This window comes from Patella vulgata, chromosome 1 (assembly GCF_932274485.2).
Source record: "Patella vulgata chromosome 1, xgPatVulg1.2, whole genome shotgun sequence".
Taxonomy (NCBI): Eukaryota; Metazoa; Mollusca; class Gastropoda; family Patellidae; genus Patella; species Patella vulgata.
The window spans coordinates 54,757,613-54,780,667 of NC_065879.2; the positions used below are offsets into that span (position 1 = coordinate 54,757,613).

Sequence of the window (23,055 nt, forward strand, 5' to 3'; positions counted from 1 at the left end):
GATTACAGGAATCCAACTCTCAGTTATTTCCCTTTAGTTGTCAGATTATTTTGTTGACGGGTGCAATGTTTCTCACTATATTTAGACTTGTAACTTCGCGACTTTTTCACCGATTTTGATAATTATTTTTTGTTGTTCTTTTTTCTTTTAAGATACTTGATATAATCCATGTCACGTGACGATGAATATGAAAGCTTTCATATCTGCATGGGACAGTAGCAGATCTAGTTCTTATTATTATTATTTTTTTTTTTTCCACTTGAGCATATCTCAGAAACTACTTGTCGGATTAATTCGATGTCTTCGGTTTTACTGGGAAAGTGGGTGTGACTTAGAGATTAAAGCTATTTCGAACGTTCTGCGACTATGCAAAATGTCCGAAACGCCAAAGTTGTCGTTTTTTGAAATATTGCAGTAATATTAACAATAATCGTCGGATTTTAACATTGGATACATTTTGACATAGCCTGAGACAGGGCACATAGCTACGGTAGTTTAGATTTTTGATTTTCGACGAATCTTCGGAGATATTAGGCGCCAAATTTTGAAAATTTAAATTTTGACAAAAAACTTTTTTATTAATGAATAATTTTTTACGGCATTTTACCCAGGGTTAAGGGGTCATCTGATTTGATCAAAAATGTGAACATTTTTTGTCTCTATAATTTTTTTTGCCCGCTATTGGCTAATTCATTTTATCGGTTCTAGGTTAATTATTTATACCCGATTTTTATAAAACAAAGTTCATATGCTCCATGGTGCAAATTCTCAATTTTTTTATTACCGGTAAAGTTTTCTATCGGTACCGGATGTGACGCAATTTTGCTAAAAACTCCAATTTTGTTGAGTCGGAACGTCTTTTCAATAGCAAATGTTAATTTTTGCAAATCTAATAGATCAAGATAAATGCCCCTACAAAAGGCGCACAAAATGTCGGACTCACTTTTTTTAATTTTGGTTTTGTGTTTGCGCCATTTCGATAAAAAGGTGTAAAAATGAGCTATTTACAACCCATTCAGGCTTTTCATATTTCAAAAGAGAATCTATGTCAAAATTAGTTTGTAATATGAGTATTTGCCGAGAAATGGTCAAGTTTGCATGAGTCACTTTTTACGCTATTTTGCCTGTAAAAGAGACAATTATTATTGGATTTTCATAAAAATGACACCATTTGATGCGTAATGTCAATTTTGACTAGTTCAAACCAATTTAACATTTTCAATGTCACCGGAAATGGCGCCATTTGGGCATAAATGTATTTATAGCCTTCAAAACAGATATTTTATTCAAACGAGTCTGGTTTGTAATGTTTTCAAAATTATGATATTTGATTCAAATTAACTAATAGAATGAACCCATACGATCATATAGATATCACAACATGTTTTCTAACTTGTTCAGTTGCTAAGAAATAGGCGATTTTCAGCAGGTCCCTTTTCAAAGTTTTTGGTCCATAAAAGTGGCAATTATTATTCGATTTTCATAAAAATTTCACTGTGTGATACCTAACGCCATACAAGTAATTTAGTTTTTTCATTATCACCGGAAGTACCGTCAGTTTGTCAAAAACTGTATTTTTAGCCTCTAAAACAAGTAATTGTTTGAAGTAAGCGATATTCATTATTGGTGTAAAATTATGATATTTGATTCCTATGGTCAAATAGTATCAATCAATACGATCATATTGATATCACAAAATAGTTTCTAACACCTTCCCTTGTCGAGAAATAACCAATTTTGTCAGGATCATTTTTTAAGATTTTTCGCATTTTAATTTCAGTGTATGGGTTCTAGGTTAATTATTTATTGCCTTATTTGTGTAAAAGATAAGCCCACCTGGTGCAAATTCTCAACTTACTTCTACATATAAAAGTTTCTGACGGCACCGGAAGTGACGTAATTTTGCCCAAAACTTCAATTTTGACGTGTCGAAAGGTCTTTTAAAAAGCAAATATTAATGTTTACAAATCTAATAGATCAAGATGAATGCTCATACTAAAGACGCAAAATATGTCTTGCTTTGTTTTGTTTTTTTTATTTCGGTTTTGCATTTGCATCATTTTGATTTAAAGCTGAAAAAAGGTGTAAAAATGAGCTATTTACAATGCATTCAGATTTTTCATTTTTTACAATATTTCTTGACAACTTTCACGAACCTGTAGCATTGATCCATACGATGACAATTTATGTCAAAATTAGTTTGTAATATTAGCAGTTGCCGAGAAATAGGCAATTTTGCATGGGTCACTTTTCACATCATTTTGACTGTAAAAGAGTTAATTATAATCCGATTTTCTTTTTTTTCCACCATATGATGCCTAATGCCATTTTTGACTAGGCGGATCCAATTTTACATTTTCAGTGTCACCTGAAATGGCGTCATATGGGCAAAAACTGTATTTATAGCCTTCAAAACAGATATTTTTTTCAGAGGAGTCTGATTTGTAATGTTTTTAAATTTATGATAATTGATTGCAATCAACAAATAGAATGAATCAATACGATCATACAGATACCACAAAATGGTTCTTAACTTTTATGGTTGCAGAGAAATAGACGATTTTCTACAAATCACTTTTCAAGGGTTTTGGTCCATAAAAGTGTCAATTATTATTCGATTTTCATAAAATTTTCACTGTGTGATACCTAATGCCATTTACGATTTCATTCAAGTATTTTAAGATTTTCATTATCACCGGAAGTAACGTCATTTTGGCAAAAACTGTATTTTTAGCCTTTAAAACGGATATTTTATTCAAATGAGTCTGATTTGTAATGTTTTTAAAATTATGATATTTCATTCCAATCAACAAATAGAATGAACCCATATGATCATACAGATACCAAAAAATGGGTTCTAACTTGTACAGTTGCAGAGAAATAGATGATATTCTACAAGTCACTGTTCAAGGTTTTTGGTCTATGAAAGTGGAAATTATTATTCGATTTACATAAAATTTTCACCATGTGATGCCTTATGCCATTTCTGATTTCATAACACTTTCATTATCACCGGAATTAATGTAATTTTGTCAGGATCACTTACATGTAACAAATGTATACAATGAATTGATATTGCTGGATTTTGTTGATTCTGCGTACATTTTATTTGATGTGTGCAATGCTTATATGGAAACCTGTTTAATGGTTTCATTGGTACCGGAAGTGACATATGTTCAAGGGTAACGGGGCACCGGTGAAACCCGTCATTACTGCGTCGCAGTTCTAGTTTATTATGTTTTTACTGTCAGGACCTATTGGTCATGGCTCATTATACCTGTTAATAATTGTTTGATCCTTTATTCCTGTGCTTAACTATACAAATTACAGTTTATAACCATCAATGTACATTTGTTTATTTAACAGCTTGGCACAGTTGCTCATGCTTGCTGATTATACATCCCATTGGAGGGTTCACACTGCTCTTGTATATATATATAACCATATTTTTTCATTTTATTTAATTGTGTTATATGGTTGATAACGACTTGTGAAATCTTGTTGAAACGTCGCAGTGAAATAAACCATAGTAATTGTTATCCATAAATAGTGTGTTATTCCGAAAACGTTTTAATATCACCGTTACATGCTAATGATGGCGGAGCTCTAATTTCGTGAAAATCGGGCGAAACTGCAGGACAAAATGTCCGTTCCTCGTATGCAAATGGTGTAAAAGTATGTAATTCAAGGGTTGTGGACACGCTCGAGGTCACAATTTTTGTATGATTTTGATGAGATTTGAAGTATATGTTTAGATCCCAAAGATCTCGGTCCCTGTCGATTTTCGCGCATATCTCACCGTAACTTCGTGGAATATGACCCCCGATTTTAGCTTAAAGTTCTTCTAGATGTCATAATTTTTATCTGATTATAAAAACCGTTTCAATATATCACCGTTACGCCTTAATGATGACTAAGTTCGAATTTCATGAAAATCGGACCGAAACTGTCGGACAAAATGGCTGCTCCTCATACGCATATAATGTAAAAAATATGTAGTTCCAAGATAGTGGACACTCTAGAGAACACAATTTTTTATCCGATTTTGATAAAACTTAAAATGTATGTTTATATTGCAAAGATCTTGGTTCCGTTCAATATTTGCTTATTTCACACCGTAACTTCCTGAGTTATGACCCCTAAATATACGAAAAATCACAGTTTTTTAGCTTGTAGTCCCTCTTGATGTCACAAATTTTATTCAACTTGATGAAACCTCTATATATACTTTTATATCCCAAAGATCTTGGTTCCTTTTGATATTGTCGCATATCGGACTCCATATACTGGATGATAGCCCCTGGTTGTACGAAAAATCGCTTTTTATTTTGCTTGTTCTCTGTCCATCTCTTGCAAAATGTGGGCATATCTTGCATGGCAACCGCTTATTCATATTTAATTCCCGTATGGTATTCAAATTTATGTCAGTAATATTCCTACAAAGTTACGTGCTTTCGTAATACGATAGAATGAAATTTGCCGATCCGTGCCCTATTTAATCAAATTCACGGCAGTAATATTCCTCCAAAATTACGAGTCTTTGTTTATATGGCAGCAAATGAAAGAAAGACGTCCGAAATGAGAATTACTTGTGGTGATGTCAAATCATTTTCGTAAAATGGTATTTTAAAATTACATTGATAGTTAAATCGCTTCTAATAGGCATAGAGAACTTCAGCATATGGCGTACGACACCGTTAACATAATTATAACACATACAGTAGTTTCGTAGTAAGCACTGCCTTATTTGGTAAGCGATTTTCGTGCGATAATCGAGATCGTGGGAAAGTGCCACTGTAGATGGGAATTTATATATGGTGTCTTAAAAGAAGTAGTTTCATTACGGGAAATAAGTTATAGGTTTAATAGGATGTTATATACTAGGACTAGTTTCTACGTGCTGTCGGTTGATATCAATGAGATTAAATTGTCTGGCAATGGAGAAACCACAGAGGTAATCACGTAGATACTCACTCTTATTGGATTGATAAATAGTCCTACAAAAGAAAAGCAATGACTTCTGTTCAAGACTAGATTGATGAAATAGCGTAAGACATGTCCGGAATGTACGGCCGAAATCCCAACACTAAAAAAGCGGAAAATCAACGCGAAAAGAGATGAATTTCGCAACTTTCGACACAAATTTTCATACTGTTGAAGGTTAGTTGACAACGATTTTATTTTTTATGTTGTTAGAACAGGTCAAGCTGCAAATAAAACGATTTCCATTTTTATTGCAAACCCTGCTCCAGTGGAGTTATCGCAATTTGAAGAAAGGGTATAATTCAGGTGTCTGCAGACACGTATTTTGTGTAGTGTCATGACACCTACAGAAAGAGAGGTTGCACTGGGTGACCATTATAATATGGTAGGGTGAGACCCGGACTATAATCACCAACCAAAACTTAGTTCGACATTGGTCGATTAATGGCTATAGCAATGCAACAAAAATGGTCGAAATTTGACCGGAAAATGACGAAAATTTGACCGGAAAAGGCCGAAAAACGTAAATGGGCTGTATCTCAGAAACGGTTGATTTCTAAAATCGGCGATTTTGGCTGGGGAGTAGGCTCGATGGGTCAACCAAACCCTGTAAATATGAACTCAATCGGCCGACCCCCACCTTGAACCTTCTGCATGGTTTTCTTGTGGAATGGCTCTTAATACTTAGAAAATAAAGATATATGTATTTCAATATTTATTAGAATAAATAAAAAAAATAAAAAAAATATCAGTATCAATCTTTCACTCCCATACTGACTTGATGAAAATCATAGACAAAAGTAACAGAAAAAAAACCCTGAAGTTTAACTTTGACTCCCTGATAATTTTGGTACAAAGCCTGCACCGCAACAATTTGATGTTCCCCGTTTTGTCTCCAATGAAAATTTGAACATTGAAAAAATTCAGAACAATGTCCAAAAATAAAATTTATGTATAATTTACAGGACAATTTAACAAAAGAACAAATTTGGTCAAAAGAGTATTTTATAAATATAATTTTTAACGTAAATTAGTCAGAATGTGAGAACGAATTCCAGGGGGCATGATCAGCTGTCCTCTGCATGTGGTTATTGATAGAATAGTGCCATGTACAGCTGTGACGTCGTGTTTGATATTCAATTTTTATTCAACCCACATTTTCATGTGGACGTATATTGTCATCGCCCCTGTCCGTCCAGCCGGCCGGCCGGCCACAATTTGTTTGTGGGCAGTCTACAGGCCACAATTTTTATCCGATTTTGACGAAACTTGAAATATAGGTCCATCTCCCAAAGATCTTGGTCTCTTTGATATTGGCATGTATCTGGCCGTAACTTCATGGATTATGGCCCCTGATGGTACCAAAAAATCACCTTTTTAGCTTGTGGACACTCTAGAGGTCACAATTTTGATCGGATTTTGATGAAACTTGAAATGCATGTTTATAACCTGAAGATCTTGGTTCCTTTTGATATTCACGCATATCGGATTGTAAATTCCTAAATTATGGCCCCGGATTGTATCACCGTTTCATGAAAATTGGATCAAAACTGCCGGACAAAATGGCCGCCCCTTTTACCAGTACTCAAATAGTGTAAAATATGGTATATCAAGATTGTGGACCCTCTAGAGGTCACAATTTTCATCCGATTTTGATGGAACTTGGAATGCATGTTTATATCTCAAAGATCTTGGTTCCTTTTGATATTCGCGCATATCAGATCGTAACTTCCTGAATTATTGCCCCTGATTGTACGAGGTCACAATTTTTATCCGTTTTAAAAAATCTTTTTAGTACATCACTGTTACACCCTAATGATGGTCGAGTTCGAATTTCATGAAAATAGGACCAAAACTGTCAGACAAAATGGCCGCCCCTCGTTATCAAATAGTGTAAACTTCTGGTATATCAAGATTGCGGACCTCCTAGAGGTCACAATTTTGATCCGATTTTGATGAAACTTGAAATGTATGTTTATAACCCAAAGATCTTGGTTTCTTTCGATATTTGCGCATATCGGATCGTAACTCCCTGAATTATGGCCCTTGATTGTACGAAAAATCGCGTTTTGAGCTTGTGGTCACTATAGAGGTCACAATTTTTATCCGATTTAAAGAAAAACGTGTGAATATATCACAGTTATACACTAATGATGGTTGAGTTTGAATTTCGTGAAACGGCTGCCATTTGTATGCAAATAGTGTAAAAATATAGTATATCAAGGTTGTGGGCCCTCTAGAAGCCACAGTTTTCATCCGATTTTGATGAAACTTTAAATATGTTTTTATCATAAAGATCTTGGTTCATTTTGATAATCACACATATCCGAACATACCTTCCTTGATCATATAGCTCCTGATTGGTCGAAAAATCGCATTTTTAGCTTGTGGATTCTCTAGAGGTCACAATTTTTTTTTCGATTTTAAAAACCGTTAAGATATATCACCATTCCACCATAATGAAGATTGAATAGGAATTTCAGGAAAATCGAAATGAAACTGACTGACAAAATGGCCGTTCTTTGTACGCAAATTGTATAAGTACAAAGGTTATGGACCCTCTAGAGGTCAAAATTTTTATTAGATTTTAATAAAACTTAAAACATATCTTTACATTCAAAAAATCTGAGTCCCTTTTGATATTTGTGCATTTCAGACCATAACTTTTTGGATTATGGCCTCTGATTGTTTTTAGCTTGTTCTCGATTCATCTCTTTCAAAATGTGGGCGTATCCTGCCTGGCAGCCGCTGGTATACTGATATTTTAGAATCTGAATTCTACATATTTCTCAACGGCAGTCATAGGCCTTTACATTAAATTTAAAGCATGATTTTGGACGTATGTTTTATTTGGCGGAATCCACGTCAATTTGATTATGGAATTGCATGAATCTTCGAGTCGCAGACTGAAAGCTAATTCGGCGATTCGCGTGAATTTTTAGTCCGATGTCGAAGAAATTAATTACGATATTCATATGGATTAAAATAAGAACCCAAACCATTTAATCGTGTTTGTGTACATGGATAATGTGTGACGTGGAAAATTATAAATGACAGGTTAGGTTAGTTATTAAAGCGACTTTTCGAGGCCTGTCTAATTAAACTCTACATTTATTTATTCATATGACAGGTTAGGTTAGTTATTAAAGCGACTTTTCGAGGCCTGTCTAATTAAACTCTACATTTATTTATTCATATTTATCTATATTTATTTATTCATATTTATGTAAATTCTTTTTTTTTTTAAACCATTAAAAAACACACACACACTTATTAATTATAGAAAATCGCGTGAGAAGCTCGATACAACTGCATACGTGATCAGTCGAACATTTAGAAAACTGTTCTGACTGGATCTATATTCTTACAAAATACTATACAATATCATGTAGATCTTTCTTGTCATGAGCACACTTACAGTCATTGTTTTTTAAGGCGAGCGATCGCTCTCGAGCACCACTTAATCGTGTTTGTGTACATGGATAATGTGTGACGTGGAAAATTATAAATGACATGTTAGGTTAGTTATTAAAGCGACTTTTCGAGGCCTGTCTAATTAAACTCTACATTTATTTATTCATATTTATCTATATTTATTTATTCATATTTATGTAAATTCTTTTTTTTTTTTAAACCATTAAAAAACACACACACACTTATTAATTATAGAAAATCGCGTGAGAAGCTTGATACAACTGCATACGTGATCAGTCGAACATTTAGAAAACTGTTCTGACTGGATCTATTTTCTTACAAAATACTATACAATATCATGTAGATCTTTCTTCTCATGAGCACACTTACAGTCATTGTTTTTTAAGGCGAGCGATCGCTCTCGAGCACCATTTAATCGTGTTTGTGTACATGGATAATGTGTGACGTGGAAAATTATAAATGACAGGTTAGGTTAGTTATTAAAGCGACTTTTCGAGGCCTGTCTAATTAAACTCTACATTTATTTATTCATATAAATGACAGGTTAGGTTAGATATTAAAGCGATTTTTCGAGGCCTGTCTATTATCTATATTTATTTATTCATATTTATGTAAATTCTTTTTTTTTTTTTAAACCATTAAAAAACACACACACACTTATTATAGAAAATCGCGTGAGAAGCTCGATACAACAACATACGTGATCAGTCGAACATTTAGAAAACTGTTCTGACTGGATCTATTTTCTTTCTTTTTTGTACTTTTTTATTTTGAAGTTCAATAATTAATTTCTGATTCGACATGATCATCGTTTTATTGGTCATATTCAACCAAGAGGAAATTTCATAATGGCTGAATGTTCGCTACATATATGCCCCAAACAACTATTTTATCATTGGTTAGAGGCGTCTAACTGCGTGAAAATTTACAGTTACTATTGACTGACAGCATGCATGCACAAATCAAACAATGTTATTTGCATCTTCCATACTTTAAAGTATAATGACTGGATCGATAACCTCAATGACCAACATGTGTTACCTTTTTAGTGTGCTGCTGAGTTTGCCATTATATACAATAAAAATAAGGAATATTTTCACGTTAACAAAAATATTTACTTGACGCATCATGTTTCCAGCACCAAGAATCAAATTTAGCGATATTTTTCTGCGGGCCAGAAACAAAATTCCCAATCAACGATTGGCTTACATGGGCTTTATTTGCAGTTTGGGCTTCGTTTTTGATACGCCCACATGGAAATATATTGCCATTGTCCCCGTCCATCCGTTGTTTTAAAATTGATATATGTTGTTTAGTTGATATTACCAGAAACTCAGATTTATCAACGTATAATTTTAGTTTGTTGTTCAACATCCATTTACGAATGTCCACAAGACAGATTTCCAGCTTCCGTAGGGATAATGTCATAGAATCGTGGTCCCTAAGAGCAAAAAACTTGTATAGCTGAGTATCATCAGCAAATCTGTGGTTATACACACAGTGTTTTCTTACTAGCTGGCCGAGTGGCAAGATATAGATGAGAAAGAGCAAGGGACCTAACACAGACCCTTGAGGAACGCCAATAGTTAGTGATTTAGGTTTGGAAACTGATCTGTTGCATTGGATTTTCTGTGATCTGTTATGAAGGTACGATTTGATCCATTGCAATGCAGCACCACCTACCCCAGTAACATTTTCCAAGTGCTTGAACAAGATCTCGTGATCTAAGGTGTCAAAGTGGCACTCAGGTCCAAGAGGATCAAGTGAGCAGCCTGGTTTCTGTCCAGTGCCAAGTCAATATCATTTTTAATCTTGACTAATGCCGTCTCTGTACTGTATCCGGCCTTGTAAGCTGATTGTAGTGGATCATGTAGACCATATTGTATTAAATGGGAGCTAATTTGATGGGCAATTACTTTTTCAATAACTTTACCAATAAAAGGGAGGTTAGAAACTGGCCTATAGTTTTTAAATAACTCCGGATTTAGATTAGCTTTAGAACATCAGGGACAATACTGGAGGAAATTGAGGTGTTCACAATTTTAGTGACTAATGGAAGGAGCGATTCAAGAATTTTTACTTTGTTTCAACAGCCAAGTTGGTATGACGTCAAGATTACAGGTAGAAGAATTGCCCTTTAGTATGATATCTTTTATATGATCACATGATGCCGATTCGAACTGATTCAGGAATCCAGCCGGAGTATTAGAAGGGCTGTCTAAATTAGCAGACGTCGTGTTGACTGACTCTTGATCCAGCTGATGACGGATGTCAAAAACTTTCTTATGAAAGAAGTCACTGAATTTCTCAGACAGGTTTTGATCATCATCACATGTTGGTAACCTTTTCGTTGTATCCGACGTCAGTTTACTGACAACTTTAAACAAGTCTCCCGAATCTGACGTAGTGAGTTTATTATTGTAAAACTGTCGTTTGTTTATGGACTTCTAATTTGGTTTTCCGCCATTTCCGTTTGTACTGACGGCGTGTGCGTCTTTCTGTGTGGATATCGCCGTTATACCAAGGTAACGGTTTTGAAGATTTTAAAGTCCTTGATAAGCGGTGCATGTTCATCCAAGACACGGAGAACGGATCTTTCATATGTTTCAATTAAGGAATTTACGTTGTTATCAGATGTAGTAGTGTTGACTATTGTAGCACATAAATCTTTAACGAATTTCTGGGTATCAAGATGTTTTAATTTTCTACTTGTGACTGTTACTCTCTTAGCGGGTTCAAACACATATTTTAAACATCCAGTTATTGGGTGATGATCAGAGATTATGTCCTCTTCAACCGTTACTGATTCAATGAGGGCATCATCGCCTCTGCTTATAACTAAATCAAGGATGTGACCATGGCGGTGAGTGGGTTTAGTAACATGCTGAAAAAGATCGAATGATTTTAGTATATCACAAAATTGCGAGACATAAGAATCCCGCTCATTTTCAAAATGTAAGTTGAAATCACCTAAAATCATAAAGAAACCTTTTAAGAAGACAAGTTTTGAGAGAAACATTTCAAATTCTGCAAGAAAAGCCTTCGTAGTAATTTTGTTTTTTGCTGAAGGAGGAGGGTGGTATATTATGATGATTCGTATTGTTCTAGACAGTACATGACAATATTCAAAAGTCGAATGGTTACCTAATGCTTTATTTGACTCCAATTTGAAATCATGGGTAGTTTTGTAGAGTGAACCAGTGCCGCCCCCTCTGCTCTTTTGCCGTGGGTTGCTGATAAACGAATACTTACTGGCACAAAGGTCATGTAGATTACTTCCAGAGTTACGGCCGTTGTTTTAGTTTTTAGAACCTTGTGAACCCTCAAACCAAACGACGAAAATTATAATGTCATCTGTATGAAATTGTCTATTAAATTCCCCTAATTACCTACAAAAGAATAAATATGTGACAACCCTTGTCAACTGCTCGGACAATTTAGCTGCTGTGGGCGTATGTTTTGTTGCCTGGCAACCTATCTTATTTTATCAAAACAAATAGGCTATTTTAAACTATGACAAATCTCAAATGATTTGGAGACAATCCAGTTTTGTTTCCTTTATTGAAAGATTATTTTGATAATGACATCAAGGTACTGGTAGCCTATGATATACATTCGAATACTACTAATGATAACATTTTTACAACTCAGTTGTACTTCGGGGCTCTTGTTAAGTATAATTGTTCTCACTTAAGTATAATTACATGGAGAAGCTAATAACTTAGGGGGGGGTTGAATAGCTGAATGGTTAGCGTGCGCGCGCTGTATCATAAAGTCTGTCATTGAGTCGACTGGCGTGGTTTCGAATCCCCGGTTGTACGTGACAAGGAGTAGGGTTGCCTGTCCAACCTCGTTGGTTTTCTCCGGGTCCTCCGGTTTCCTCCCACTGCTAAAGACCCCTATGCGCAATCGAATTATTGAAATAAAATTAAACCATATGTTAGTCCAGAAATGACCTAGTTTGTGTCCAACCTCGTTGGTTTTCTCCGGGTCCTCCGGTTTCCTCCCACTGCTAAAGACCCCTATGCGCAAGCGAATTATTGAAATAAAATTAAACCATATGTTAGTCCAGAAATGACCTAGTTTGTGTCGAGTGGAAATTAAACCCCATTTCTCTCTCTATCAGCAGACACGCCCAGTGAGTCTGACTGGCTAGGGTTTGAAAATGACTTTAGTATTATAATCTATACTATGCTTGTATCCATGTATCCGGTTATGATATATAAAATGTAAAAACAAACTGTTACATTGTTATTCTTGGAAAGACAAATGTCTTAACTAACTGAGAAAACAGTAATAAGTAAATACACAACATGAAGGGGAAGCAAAGACGATCACAAGGCTACTAAAATGTGTAGTAAGAAAAGATGCATGGGTCGCACGTAGGATGTATCTACAGATTTTAGCCTCTTCGTATTAGATTTGTTGCGATAATTAGAATTTAACCAATGCATAGAAATTCACCTATAGAGCTAGTTTTAATATGGCAAATGTACAAAACTCCCTTTTCCTTCTTCTTAGTGTATATATATATGTAGAATACCGGTAAAAATATCTAGCGGTGTGAGCCTTCAAAATAAATGATAAGTGGTATTATTAGGTGCTCTATACAATTTAAGAATACCCTGCATTGTTTACTGTATACCTCACTACATGTAGAAAATACATTGTTTTGTATCTATAGAGTGTTCAGAAGAATGATGTAGTAATCGGTGTGGTAAATGATGTGATGGAAGGTGGGCTATTAATCAATCTGCTGTGTACAGATAATCAGAAAGTTAGAGATCTTGACGGACTTAATATAGCGGTAATGATTAAACATTTCTTTAAACTTGAATCCTCTATAGTTGTGTGGTAATTTGTTTAGCCACAATCATATCCAGAAATTGATCCCTTAGGACAACAGAATGGGAATTTCTGAGACTCCAGTTCCAACTTGTCACAATTGTTGGTATGAAATGTAAACTATATCATAGAACATATGAACTAAGAAGAAACAAAAGTAAAATTTTATTTCTGTAATAATATTTGATATTTATAATATAGGTTTTTTGCCCAGCTAAAGAATTGCCTCAAATTCATCAACATTTTAATCCGACAGAGAATTTTCAAGTCAAAGATGTTGTCCGAGGTAAAATTTCTATGTATTTGTCTTTCTATGTGAGATTCGCTGTTGTTATTTATATCTTGTTATATAGTTATAGACAGTAGGACCTTGTTTTGGCAGGTTTCACTGTTACTTTTGATGTACTGCAGACACAATAACAACAATGATTATTGAAATCTATCTGATTAAAACACAGATCCTATTTGGGTCTGTTTTCAGTAAAGCTTTTGTTATCATTGTTGTCGCCTGTAAATTCAGTTCAGCTCTCAACATCAGAAGTAGCCGAAAATCACAATGTGTTTCTGCTCATAAATCAGAGCTTTAGATAATTGGATAATACTAGGATAATGGATTTCTAAAGAGTTTATTTCCAAAATGAACAGTATGATACACATTAATTTAGACAAATAGGTAATTACTTTTTCATGTTTTTTGAATAGGTGTTGTTGTAGTGGTTAATCCAGAAAATGAGAAGATCATTATTTCACTACACACTTGCCATCTGGAGGGAAAGAGTGATATATTTCTGGTTCGTAATTTGTATAGATTTCATCTCTTCTGTATATATATTATATATTTTTATACATATATTGTTGTCACCCCTTCAGTCTGGACGTCCACATTTTGTTTGTGCACACTCTACAGGTCACAATTTTTATACAACCATATTTTCGTGTGGTTAAAAACAGGGTTATGGGTATCACAAACCATCTTTTATGGCATATGTGTAGTTGTGTCCTCTGAGGAAGTAAGTTTTTACACTTACGAAATGTTAGATGCAATAAAAGATGGTTTTGTGATACCCATGACTTTGTTTTTATGCGCCCACGTGTGGACGTATATTGACCTTGCCCTTGTCCATCCATCTACAATTTCAATCCCATTTTGACAAAATTTAAATATAGGTTTGTATACCAAAGATCTCGGTTCCTTTTGATATTGGGATGTATCGAACTGCAACTTTAATGGATTATGGCCCCTAATTTTACGAAAAATCATGTTTATAGTGGGGTGTTTGTGAGGATAGTCTTAGTCTTGCATCCGGCGACCGTGTAACGTCTGGATATGGTGAAAGCCTTCAGTCTTGCGAGCAAGTCTAATAATTATTATTATTATTGACTGTGATTTGTTTAAGCGAATTATTAGTTACTGGTTTTACTTACTGCATCTTGATTGATGATATGTATCTTGATTATTATTATTGACTGTGATTGTTTTTTTTATCCTTTTGGTATGTATCGTGTCCTTAAGATGGCTTCACTTACCATCTCTTGACTGATGATAGTTATTGATTTTATTTACTGTATCTTGATTGATGTTTTTGTCTTGTTCTATCAGTTTTACTTACCGTTGCATGATTGATGATTGTCATCGTTTTTTGCTAATTATACTTATGTGTCTGTTGGTTTTACCTACTGTATCTTAACTGAGGAAACTTATCGTGTCCTTATGATGGTCTCACTTACCGCCTCTTTTACTTGGTGAAACTTGTAGGTTTTATTTACCATCTTCTGAATGATGATACCTTTCGTGTTCTGTTATTTCTACTTATTGTGTCCTTATGGTGGCCTCATGTTCCGTTTCTTGCCTGGTGAAACTTATCGATTTTACTTACTGTCTCTTAATTAATGATAATGTTCACTTTCTGTGGGTAGTTATACCCAACTGTCTCTTGCTTTATGATACTTCGGGGGGTTGGATGGCCGAATGGTTAGCATGTGCATGCTGTATCATAAAGCCTGTCATTGAGTCAACTGGCGTGGTTTCGAATCACCGGTTGTACGTGACAAGGAGTAGGGGCGCCTGTCCAACCTCGTGGGTTTTCTCCGGGTCCTCTGGTTTCCTCCCACTGCTAAAGACCCCTACGCGCAAGCGAATTATTGAAATAAAAAAAATAAACTGTATGTTAGTCCGGAAATGACCTAGTTTGTGTCGAGTGGACGTTAAACCCTGTTTCTCTCTCTCTTTTATGATACTTGTCAATTGTTTTTTTCGCTTCCTGCTTATTTATTGTGTTCTGTTTGTTTCACTTACTGTATCTTAATTATTTATTGTTATCGACTGTGGGTAGTTTTACCTGACTGGCTCTTGTTTGATGATACATTCATATCTAGTTGTGTAAAGTTCAACTGAAGTTATAATGACTAAAATCAGTCATAAAAAAACTTTGTATACAATTTCCAGGTTCAGCCATAGTTCTGCCGGACTATACTGCTCTAAGTTTGATACAGAAAATCTATTGTTATGATTGAGTTTTCTGTGGAATTGGAGAAATAAATGTGGGATGTTTTTCAGTTTATTTATCTATATCACTAGTTTGATTAACAAACCAGTAAAAGAACACTAGCCCAGGACTAGTTCGGCTAAATAGATCATTAGCCCGTAAGTTATTTTTGGTAGCCCTGGTATGACAGTTTGAAATAACTCCTGGTGTGTGTTTGCTCCTGGGCACTTGCGCATGTCCAAAACTCCGAAAATGTTGTTTACATTAACAACGAAGCTATATCTACTTCCAACTTGGTGAGATGGTTCCTGATCACTGATCATGTGTTTCATGGTTAGTTTTGTCATTAATACTTGTTATCAGGATTAGCTGTTGTTTTAGTGATCAATAGTTACACGATCAACGGATCTAAGTTGAATGGCTTGAAATTGATACTTCTATCATTCGTGATAATTATGTTGCCATTGTTGTTTTTAGTGATCAGTCGTTACATTTTTTGATGTTTTAACTATGTTTGATAAATTAACTATTTTGCAAATTGAATATTGGCCTTTATATGATTGGGATTTCTCTGTATCATTGTTATTTTAAGTTTGTACTTCTTATTAAAATTTTTACAACTTCACCCCTATGTGTTTCATGGGGTAGACTAATCACCAGAATACACTGGAATTCACTTTTAAACACTGGAATTCACTGGAATTCACTTTTAAACACTGGAATTCACTTTTAAACACCGAAATTCACCAATAAACACCGAAATTCACCAATAAACACCAGAATTCACTTTGCAGAATGCATCTGCAAGGCCTACCTATTTACATATATTTTGCATTAATGATTTACTTAAAAACACCAAAAATCACCGGAATTCACTTTGAAGGCATATAAACACCGGAATTCACTTTCAAAATATCAGAATTCGCCTGCAAGCACTTCCTATTTACATATATTTTGCATTAATATTAATAATGAATTACTTTAAAACACCCAAAATCACCGGTATTCATTTTGAAAACATATAAACACTGGAATTCACTTTCAAAATATCGGAATTCACACCTTCCTATTTACTAATATTTTGCATTAATAATAAATTGCTTTAAAACACCGGAATTGACTCAAATACAAATCCTTTGTCATGCCAACCATGGGATCTAAATCTGAAACTAAACCTGAAAACACCCATTTCTTGAACATGAATATATATTTATTACCCCATTCCATACATAGAAAAGAAAGTGGTAATAAATACTCCATGTAAATTTGGGTTTAAACATGCATGCAAATTTCACAAGGGACAATTATTTTGTAGATGGAAATATATTGAATAATAATAAAGATTGTCAATTTGTATTACTACTTTTTAGCGAAATAAACAAACTATAGAAACTCGACACCCTCTCCTTATAGTAATACTGTAAATATTGGTAGATAATAGTGTAGAAACTGATCTTACATCAAGAAAATGTTAGGGCTTAGAGGAAATCCTATCACGGGGAGTCAATGTACACCGTGTCCATAACAGTGTGAGCTGACTCCTAAAACTGCGCATGCGCTAAACGGTAATCACACACCAGCAACTATCTCACACTGTCACAACAGGCGTCGGGCTAGTGTATTTTTACAACCCTGGGTTACTGAGCCCTGTCCTGTACCACTGACACAAGTGGAAACCACGCCGGGCCAGGATCAAACCCTGGACGTCTCGGTAAGTGAGCCAGTCCCTTACTAAGTCATCGTGGCTTGCTTGCACTGATGACACTTGCATGGAAAGCAGGAATACTAGCTGTACATGTACAATCCCCCCCCCCCCCCTATAATTCATGGCTTATGCTCATCTTCATTATATGGGTTGGTGGAGTACAGTGAGACATTAAACTCCATTTGATTTCTTTTCTCTTCATTACAATGTTGTCACTCCCATTACAGCAGGGCTCGAACTAGTGGGCGACGTGGGCGAAATAGTCGCCCAACCACCGCTGATTTCGCCCTCCAAAGAACCTTGGGCGAAGTTGAAGTCGCCCTCGTGTGGCCGTATATTTATTGAAGGGCGAAGTTATTCTGGAGACACATTTATCGTACATAAACAAACACGTGTGACTCAATGTGAGGCTCAAAGGGAGAGAGAGAGAAATGGGGTTTAACGTCCACTCGACACAAACTAGGTCATTTCAGGACTAACATATGGTTTAATTTTATTTCAATTATTCCCCATTGCTTTCTATCATAAATTTAAACAACTAATAATTTCTTAATTCTAGTTCAGTGGTGTGTTTAAAGCAAGAAATTGGAACATTTAGGGCTACCTAATATAATTATACGGTCCATTCGACTATCTGCAAGCTTATACATTTGATCCTAGTTTGAGCCCTGCATTACAGTATTATTTAGTTTTGGCCATATCTATTTTAGTGACAAAACTAAATATCTATAGATGTTTTTTTCTTCAGTTTAAATATTTGTTAGAACTTTAGCCTCAAATCCTATCTGAAAAAAAGATTTACAGATATTATAGTAGATATAATTTTTTGAGAGAACTTATATAGGCCCCTGTCTGTTGTTAAATCCTATTCAGTATCTCGAATAAATTGTTAAACTGTATGCGCAAAGTCTAATAATGAGCTACAGACAAAACAAGTGAAAATATTGATTTTGATCGAAATTGAGATTTTCACTAAAATGGGTCTAAAAATATACTATCTATCGACCTAAAAGATCAAAATGGCAATAAAACACCTTTATTTGGACGTTTTGTAAGAGTACCATATTCTTAAATCTTTCTGTTTTCATAAAATTCTCAGCGAAACTAGTTATTTTACAAGGCACGCAGGTCAATCTCCTTACATAATACTTGGCATCGTTTTAAAACCCATACAAGTGATACAATACGTGAATATACTCAGCCCAGACACCCCACACAGTGCATTGTAGTATCATGGCTCACACGGTCAGGTCACAATTTGCGATAAAAAAAATATCTGAAAACAACTTGCTTTTTCTCAAAACTACCTTTTCTGCTTTGGGCAATTTCAAACGGATATAGCTCGGTCAGTTTTTATACGCCCACATTGAAATGTGGACGTATATTGCCGTCGCCCCAGTCCGTCTGTCGGTCCGTCTGTCCGTCGATCCGTCCGTCCGTCCGTCCATCGTCCACAATTTCTTGTGAACGCTCTAACGCCAAAAGTTATGATCCAATTGTTTTAAAATTGATATATGTTGTTTACATTAGTGAGATGAAGAAGCCTATTTAATTTCAAAAATTTCCATTTATTACGTCTAGAGTTATGGCCCTTGTTTCCCTTTGTTGAACCTTGTGAACGCTCTAATGCCAAAAGTTAACATACGATCTTTGTGAAATTTATATGCAATATTTAAGTTAGTGAAATGAAGAGGCCTATTGAATTTCAACAATTTCTGTTTATTATGTCTAGAGATATGGCCCTTGTTTCACTTTAATGAACCTTGTGAACTACCAAAAATTATCATCTGATCTTTCTGAAATTTACATGCATTATTTAAATTAGTGAAACGAAGAAGCCTTTTGAATTTCAGCAATTTCCGTTTATTACATCTAGAGTTATGGCCCTAGTTTCACTTTATTGAACCTTGTGAATGCTCTAACGCCAAAAGTTATCACCCGATCTTTGTGAAATTTATATGCATGATTTAAATTAGTGAAACTAAAGCCTATTTAATTTCAGCAATTTACAATAATTACTTCTAGAGTTATTGCCCTTGTTTCACTTTGTTAAACCTCGTTAATGCTCGATTGATGATAGTTATCATCCGATATGTATGAAATTTATATGCATCATTTAAATTGGTGAAACAGGTCAATTGAATTTCAGCAATTTCCGTCAATAATTTCTAGAGTTATGGCGATTGTGAACGTTTGAATGACAAAAGTGATCATGTGATCTGTATGAAATTTATATGCATTATTTAAATTAGTAAAACAAAAAAGCCTGTCAAATTTCAACAATTTCTGTAGATTACTTCCAGGCTGAGACCCCCTTGTTTCAGTTTTAGAATCTTGTAAACCCTCAAACGACAAAATTTATAATCTGATCTGTATGGAACTGTCTTGTAAAGGCCCCCAATTACCTACAAAGGAATAAATATGCGACAACGATTTAGCTGCTGTGGGCATATGTTTTGTTGCCTGGAAACCTATCTTTGCCTGATAAATACCAACTATACATCATTTTGAAGGTGTTGAGGCAGAGAATGTACCGTAAACATAACAAGAACTCAGTTTTTAAACTTTTGTCATTGCGACTCAGTTTGCCAGCACGGGTCACATTCTTTGTCAAGGATGAAGGCATCAGGTACTTTTGCCAATATTTAATTTTATGTCAACTTCACAATTGTTAGTATAAATATAGCATTTACTTGACAATTATGACAATTTTCATTCGGCCCGAAATCGAGTTAGTGCAAACATTTTGCTTGGAACTCCCAGGATTTGTGTTCCTGGTGTTATAAGCTTTCCAAAAATGTATAGTTTGTTTAGCATGGAGGACCTTTTAGCGGAACTTCACGCTAGAAATTTTGCCTGCAGGTCAGTATGCAATGTAAGTAGTAGTTATAAGCACACTTTCCGAGGTGTATCGGTGAATATCAGGACAGTTTTGGTCGAGGGGCCCAGCTGAGGCGGCTCCCGACCAAAACTGTCCTGATATTCACCGATACACCGAGGAAAGGTGCTAATAAGTTACTTACATCACATTTCTATCGAGTATTGTGAAGCAAAATGTGAAAAATAGTATTTATTATCGAGTCGTTTCAACCGAAAAGTGACAAATACTTTCTGCTCTTTCATTATTTATCCCTTTCTGAGCCTCATGTTACATTTCATGGTAGAATGATTTCGCAGTGGAGAGACGACCTGAGTAGTATTTACACGTGCGTCTTGCTATGATACTCTGAGCATAAAACAATCACTTGTTTGTTTAGACCACATCGTCAAAACAACTTGTCTATGGCGTAGAGGACTGTGATATTATTAAATGTAGTGTAAAGGAAATGCAAAACATGGGTCATTCCTGGTGAAAGTATGCATCGGCGGATACTTCTTCCGTTGAAATTTATTTGTATTAAAGTTTATGAATTTCTAGGCATTTTTTTCATCCTGCTTATTTTCAATGCCTGTGATGTGTCCAGCAAGAGAACTGCGCCTTCTATCATCACAATTAATTAAAATAATTATTCAATATTCTAATTTATATATTTGTCCCCCGCCTTTCGAAGAAAGCAGGGGACTATTACTATTAAAATGGGTTCGTCCGTCTGTCTGTCCGTCTGTCTGTCCGTCACACTTTTTGGGACACAATAACTCTCTTCCTAATTGAGCTAGAATGTTCAAACTTGGTGTATGTGTTTATTAGGTCAATGCCTTGATGGAGTTCGAAGATGAGCATTTTCCGCTTAGGGTAAGCAGAGATAAGCAATTTGATTGGTTGATGCTTTGGGACACGATAACTCTCTTCCTAATTGGGCTAGAATGTTCAAACTTGGTGTATGTGTTGATTAGGTCAATGCCTTGATGGAGTTCGAAGATGAGCATTTTCCGCTTAGGGTAAGCAGAGATAAGCAATTTGATTGGTTGATGCTTTGGGACACGATAACTTTTAATTGAGCTAGAATGTTCAAACTTGGTGTATGTGTTTATTAGGTCAATGCCTTGATGGAGTTCGAAGATGAGCATTTTCCGCTTAGGGTAAGCAGAGATAAGCAATTTGATTGGTTGATACTTTGGGGCACGATAACTCTCTTCCTAATTGAGCTAGAATGTTCAAACTTGGTGTATGTGTTGATTAGGTCAATGCCTTGATGGAGTTCGAAGATGAGCATTTTCCGCTTAGGGTAAGCAGAGATAAGCAATTTGATTGGTTGATGCTTTGGGACACGATAACTTTAGTTCTAATTAAGTGAGATTGATGAAACTTGGTGTATAGTTTCATTACAGTAATACCTTGACTAAGTTTGATAATGAGCATTTTCTGCTCAGGGTAAGCAGCAATTTGATTGGTTGATACTTTGGGGCACGATAACTCTCTTCCTAATTGAGCTAGAATGTTCAAACTTGGTGTATGTGTTGATTAGGTCAATGCCTTGATGGAGTTCGAAGATGAGCATTTTCCGCTTAGGGTAAGCAGAGATAAGCAATTTGATTGGTTGATGCTTTGGGACACGATAACTTTAGTTCTAATTAAGTGAGATTGATGAAACTTGGTGTATAGTTTCATTACAGTAATACCTTGACTAAGTTTGATAATGAGCATTTTCTGCTCAGGGTAAGCAGAGCGATACGCAATTTGATTGGTCGAGACTTTGGAAAACAATAACTCTCCTACTTTGATTGTTAGACTATAAGTAAAGATATACTGTTTGATTGTTCAATACTTTGTAAAAGATAATTTGTGATAAATTTATATGTGTCCTCTAATTATTTTCCTTTTCGGCGGGGGACATCAGCCTCACTGTTGGCTTGTTTGCACATTAATATAAATCAAACCAAATTATGAAATAGATGCCAATTGATATGTATAATAATTGATTTTTGTAATATGTTGTTATGTTAATTTAATGTCATTGTATTGTTTTTGAGCTGCCATGTAGTTCCCCCCATTTTGTTTTGTTACTATGATTTTGACTAGTTGTTTCATGTTCATCGTGTAGAGCCACGTTATCAATTGCGATCTGGGTCGGACTAAACGTTGATGGGTATCTAAAACGGCATAAAAGTATCCATGTATCAGAAATGAACAGTACCCTTTCTGTAGATTTCTGATACATAGATACTTTTAGGCATGTATTGCAAGTAAACAGGACAGTTTTATCAAAGGTTGCTATTGGCAACGAGTAGAAGTGGGATGTAAAAGTATAGTATATCAAGGTTGTGGACACTCTAGAAGTCACATTTTTGATGAAACTTTAAAGTAGCTAAGTCTCTAACTCAATATCATCCAAAATCTTCGACATTGAAAACACGATTTATTTGTCGGTTTAAATCAACATTGATGTTGTGATCTTACCGGGGAAAGATGGCCTTCTGATATCCAATATTTAAGACAAAATAAACATTTTACAATTGGTACACGAATCGTGTACCATAATGCTTATCAGCGCTATTTGGAATAAGGGACTCGAAAAACGAGGCTAGACATATTCCATAAGTCATGTCAAACGGTGACGGTAAATCCTTAGCTAGAGAGCATGACCAATAAATATTGTCGGCGTAGACTGGAATAACCAGACGCTTGAGATTGAAATTCGATTGAAAATACTGGCGTATTTC

The 23,055-nt window shown here is 35.2% G+C and overlaps 1 protein-coding gene across 3 annotated transcripts in view; it reads left to right on the forward strand.

Moving 5' to 3' along the window:
- The window catches only part of LOC126830719 (serine/arginine repetitive matrix protein 2-like), a 324,241-nt gene that overhangs the window by 165,215 nt on the left and 135,971 nt on the right, over window positions 1–23,055 (forward strand). For all 3 annotated transcript variants that reach the window (XM_056103535.1, XM_056103533.1, XM_056103536.1), the window contains exons 5-7: window positions 13,103–13,225; window positions 13,465–13,549; window positions 13,966–14,054. In XM_056103535.1, coding sequence (XP_055959510.1) covers window positions 13,103–13,225; window positions 13,465–13,549; window positions 13,966–14,054 — 297 coding nt within the window. The remainder of the gene's footprint in view (window positions 1–13,102; window positions 13,226–13,464; window positions 13,550–13,965; window positions 14,055–23,055) is intronic.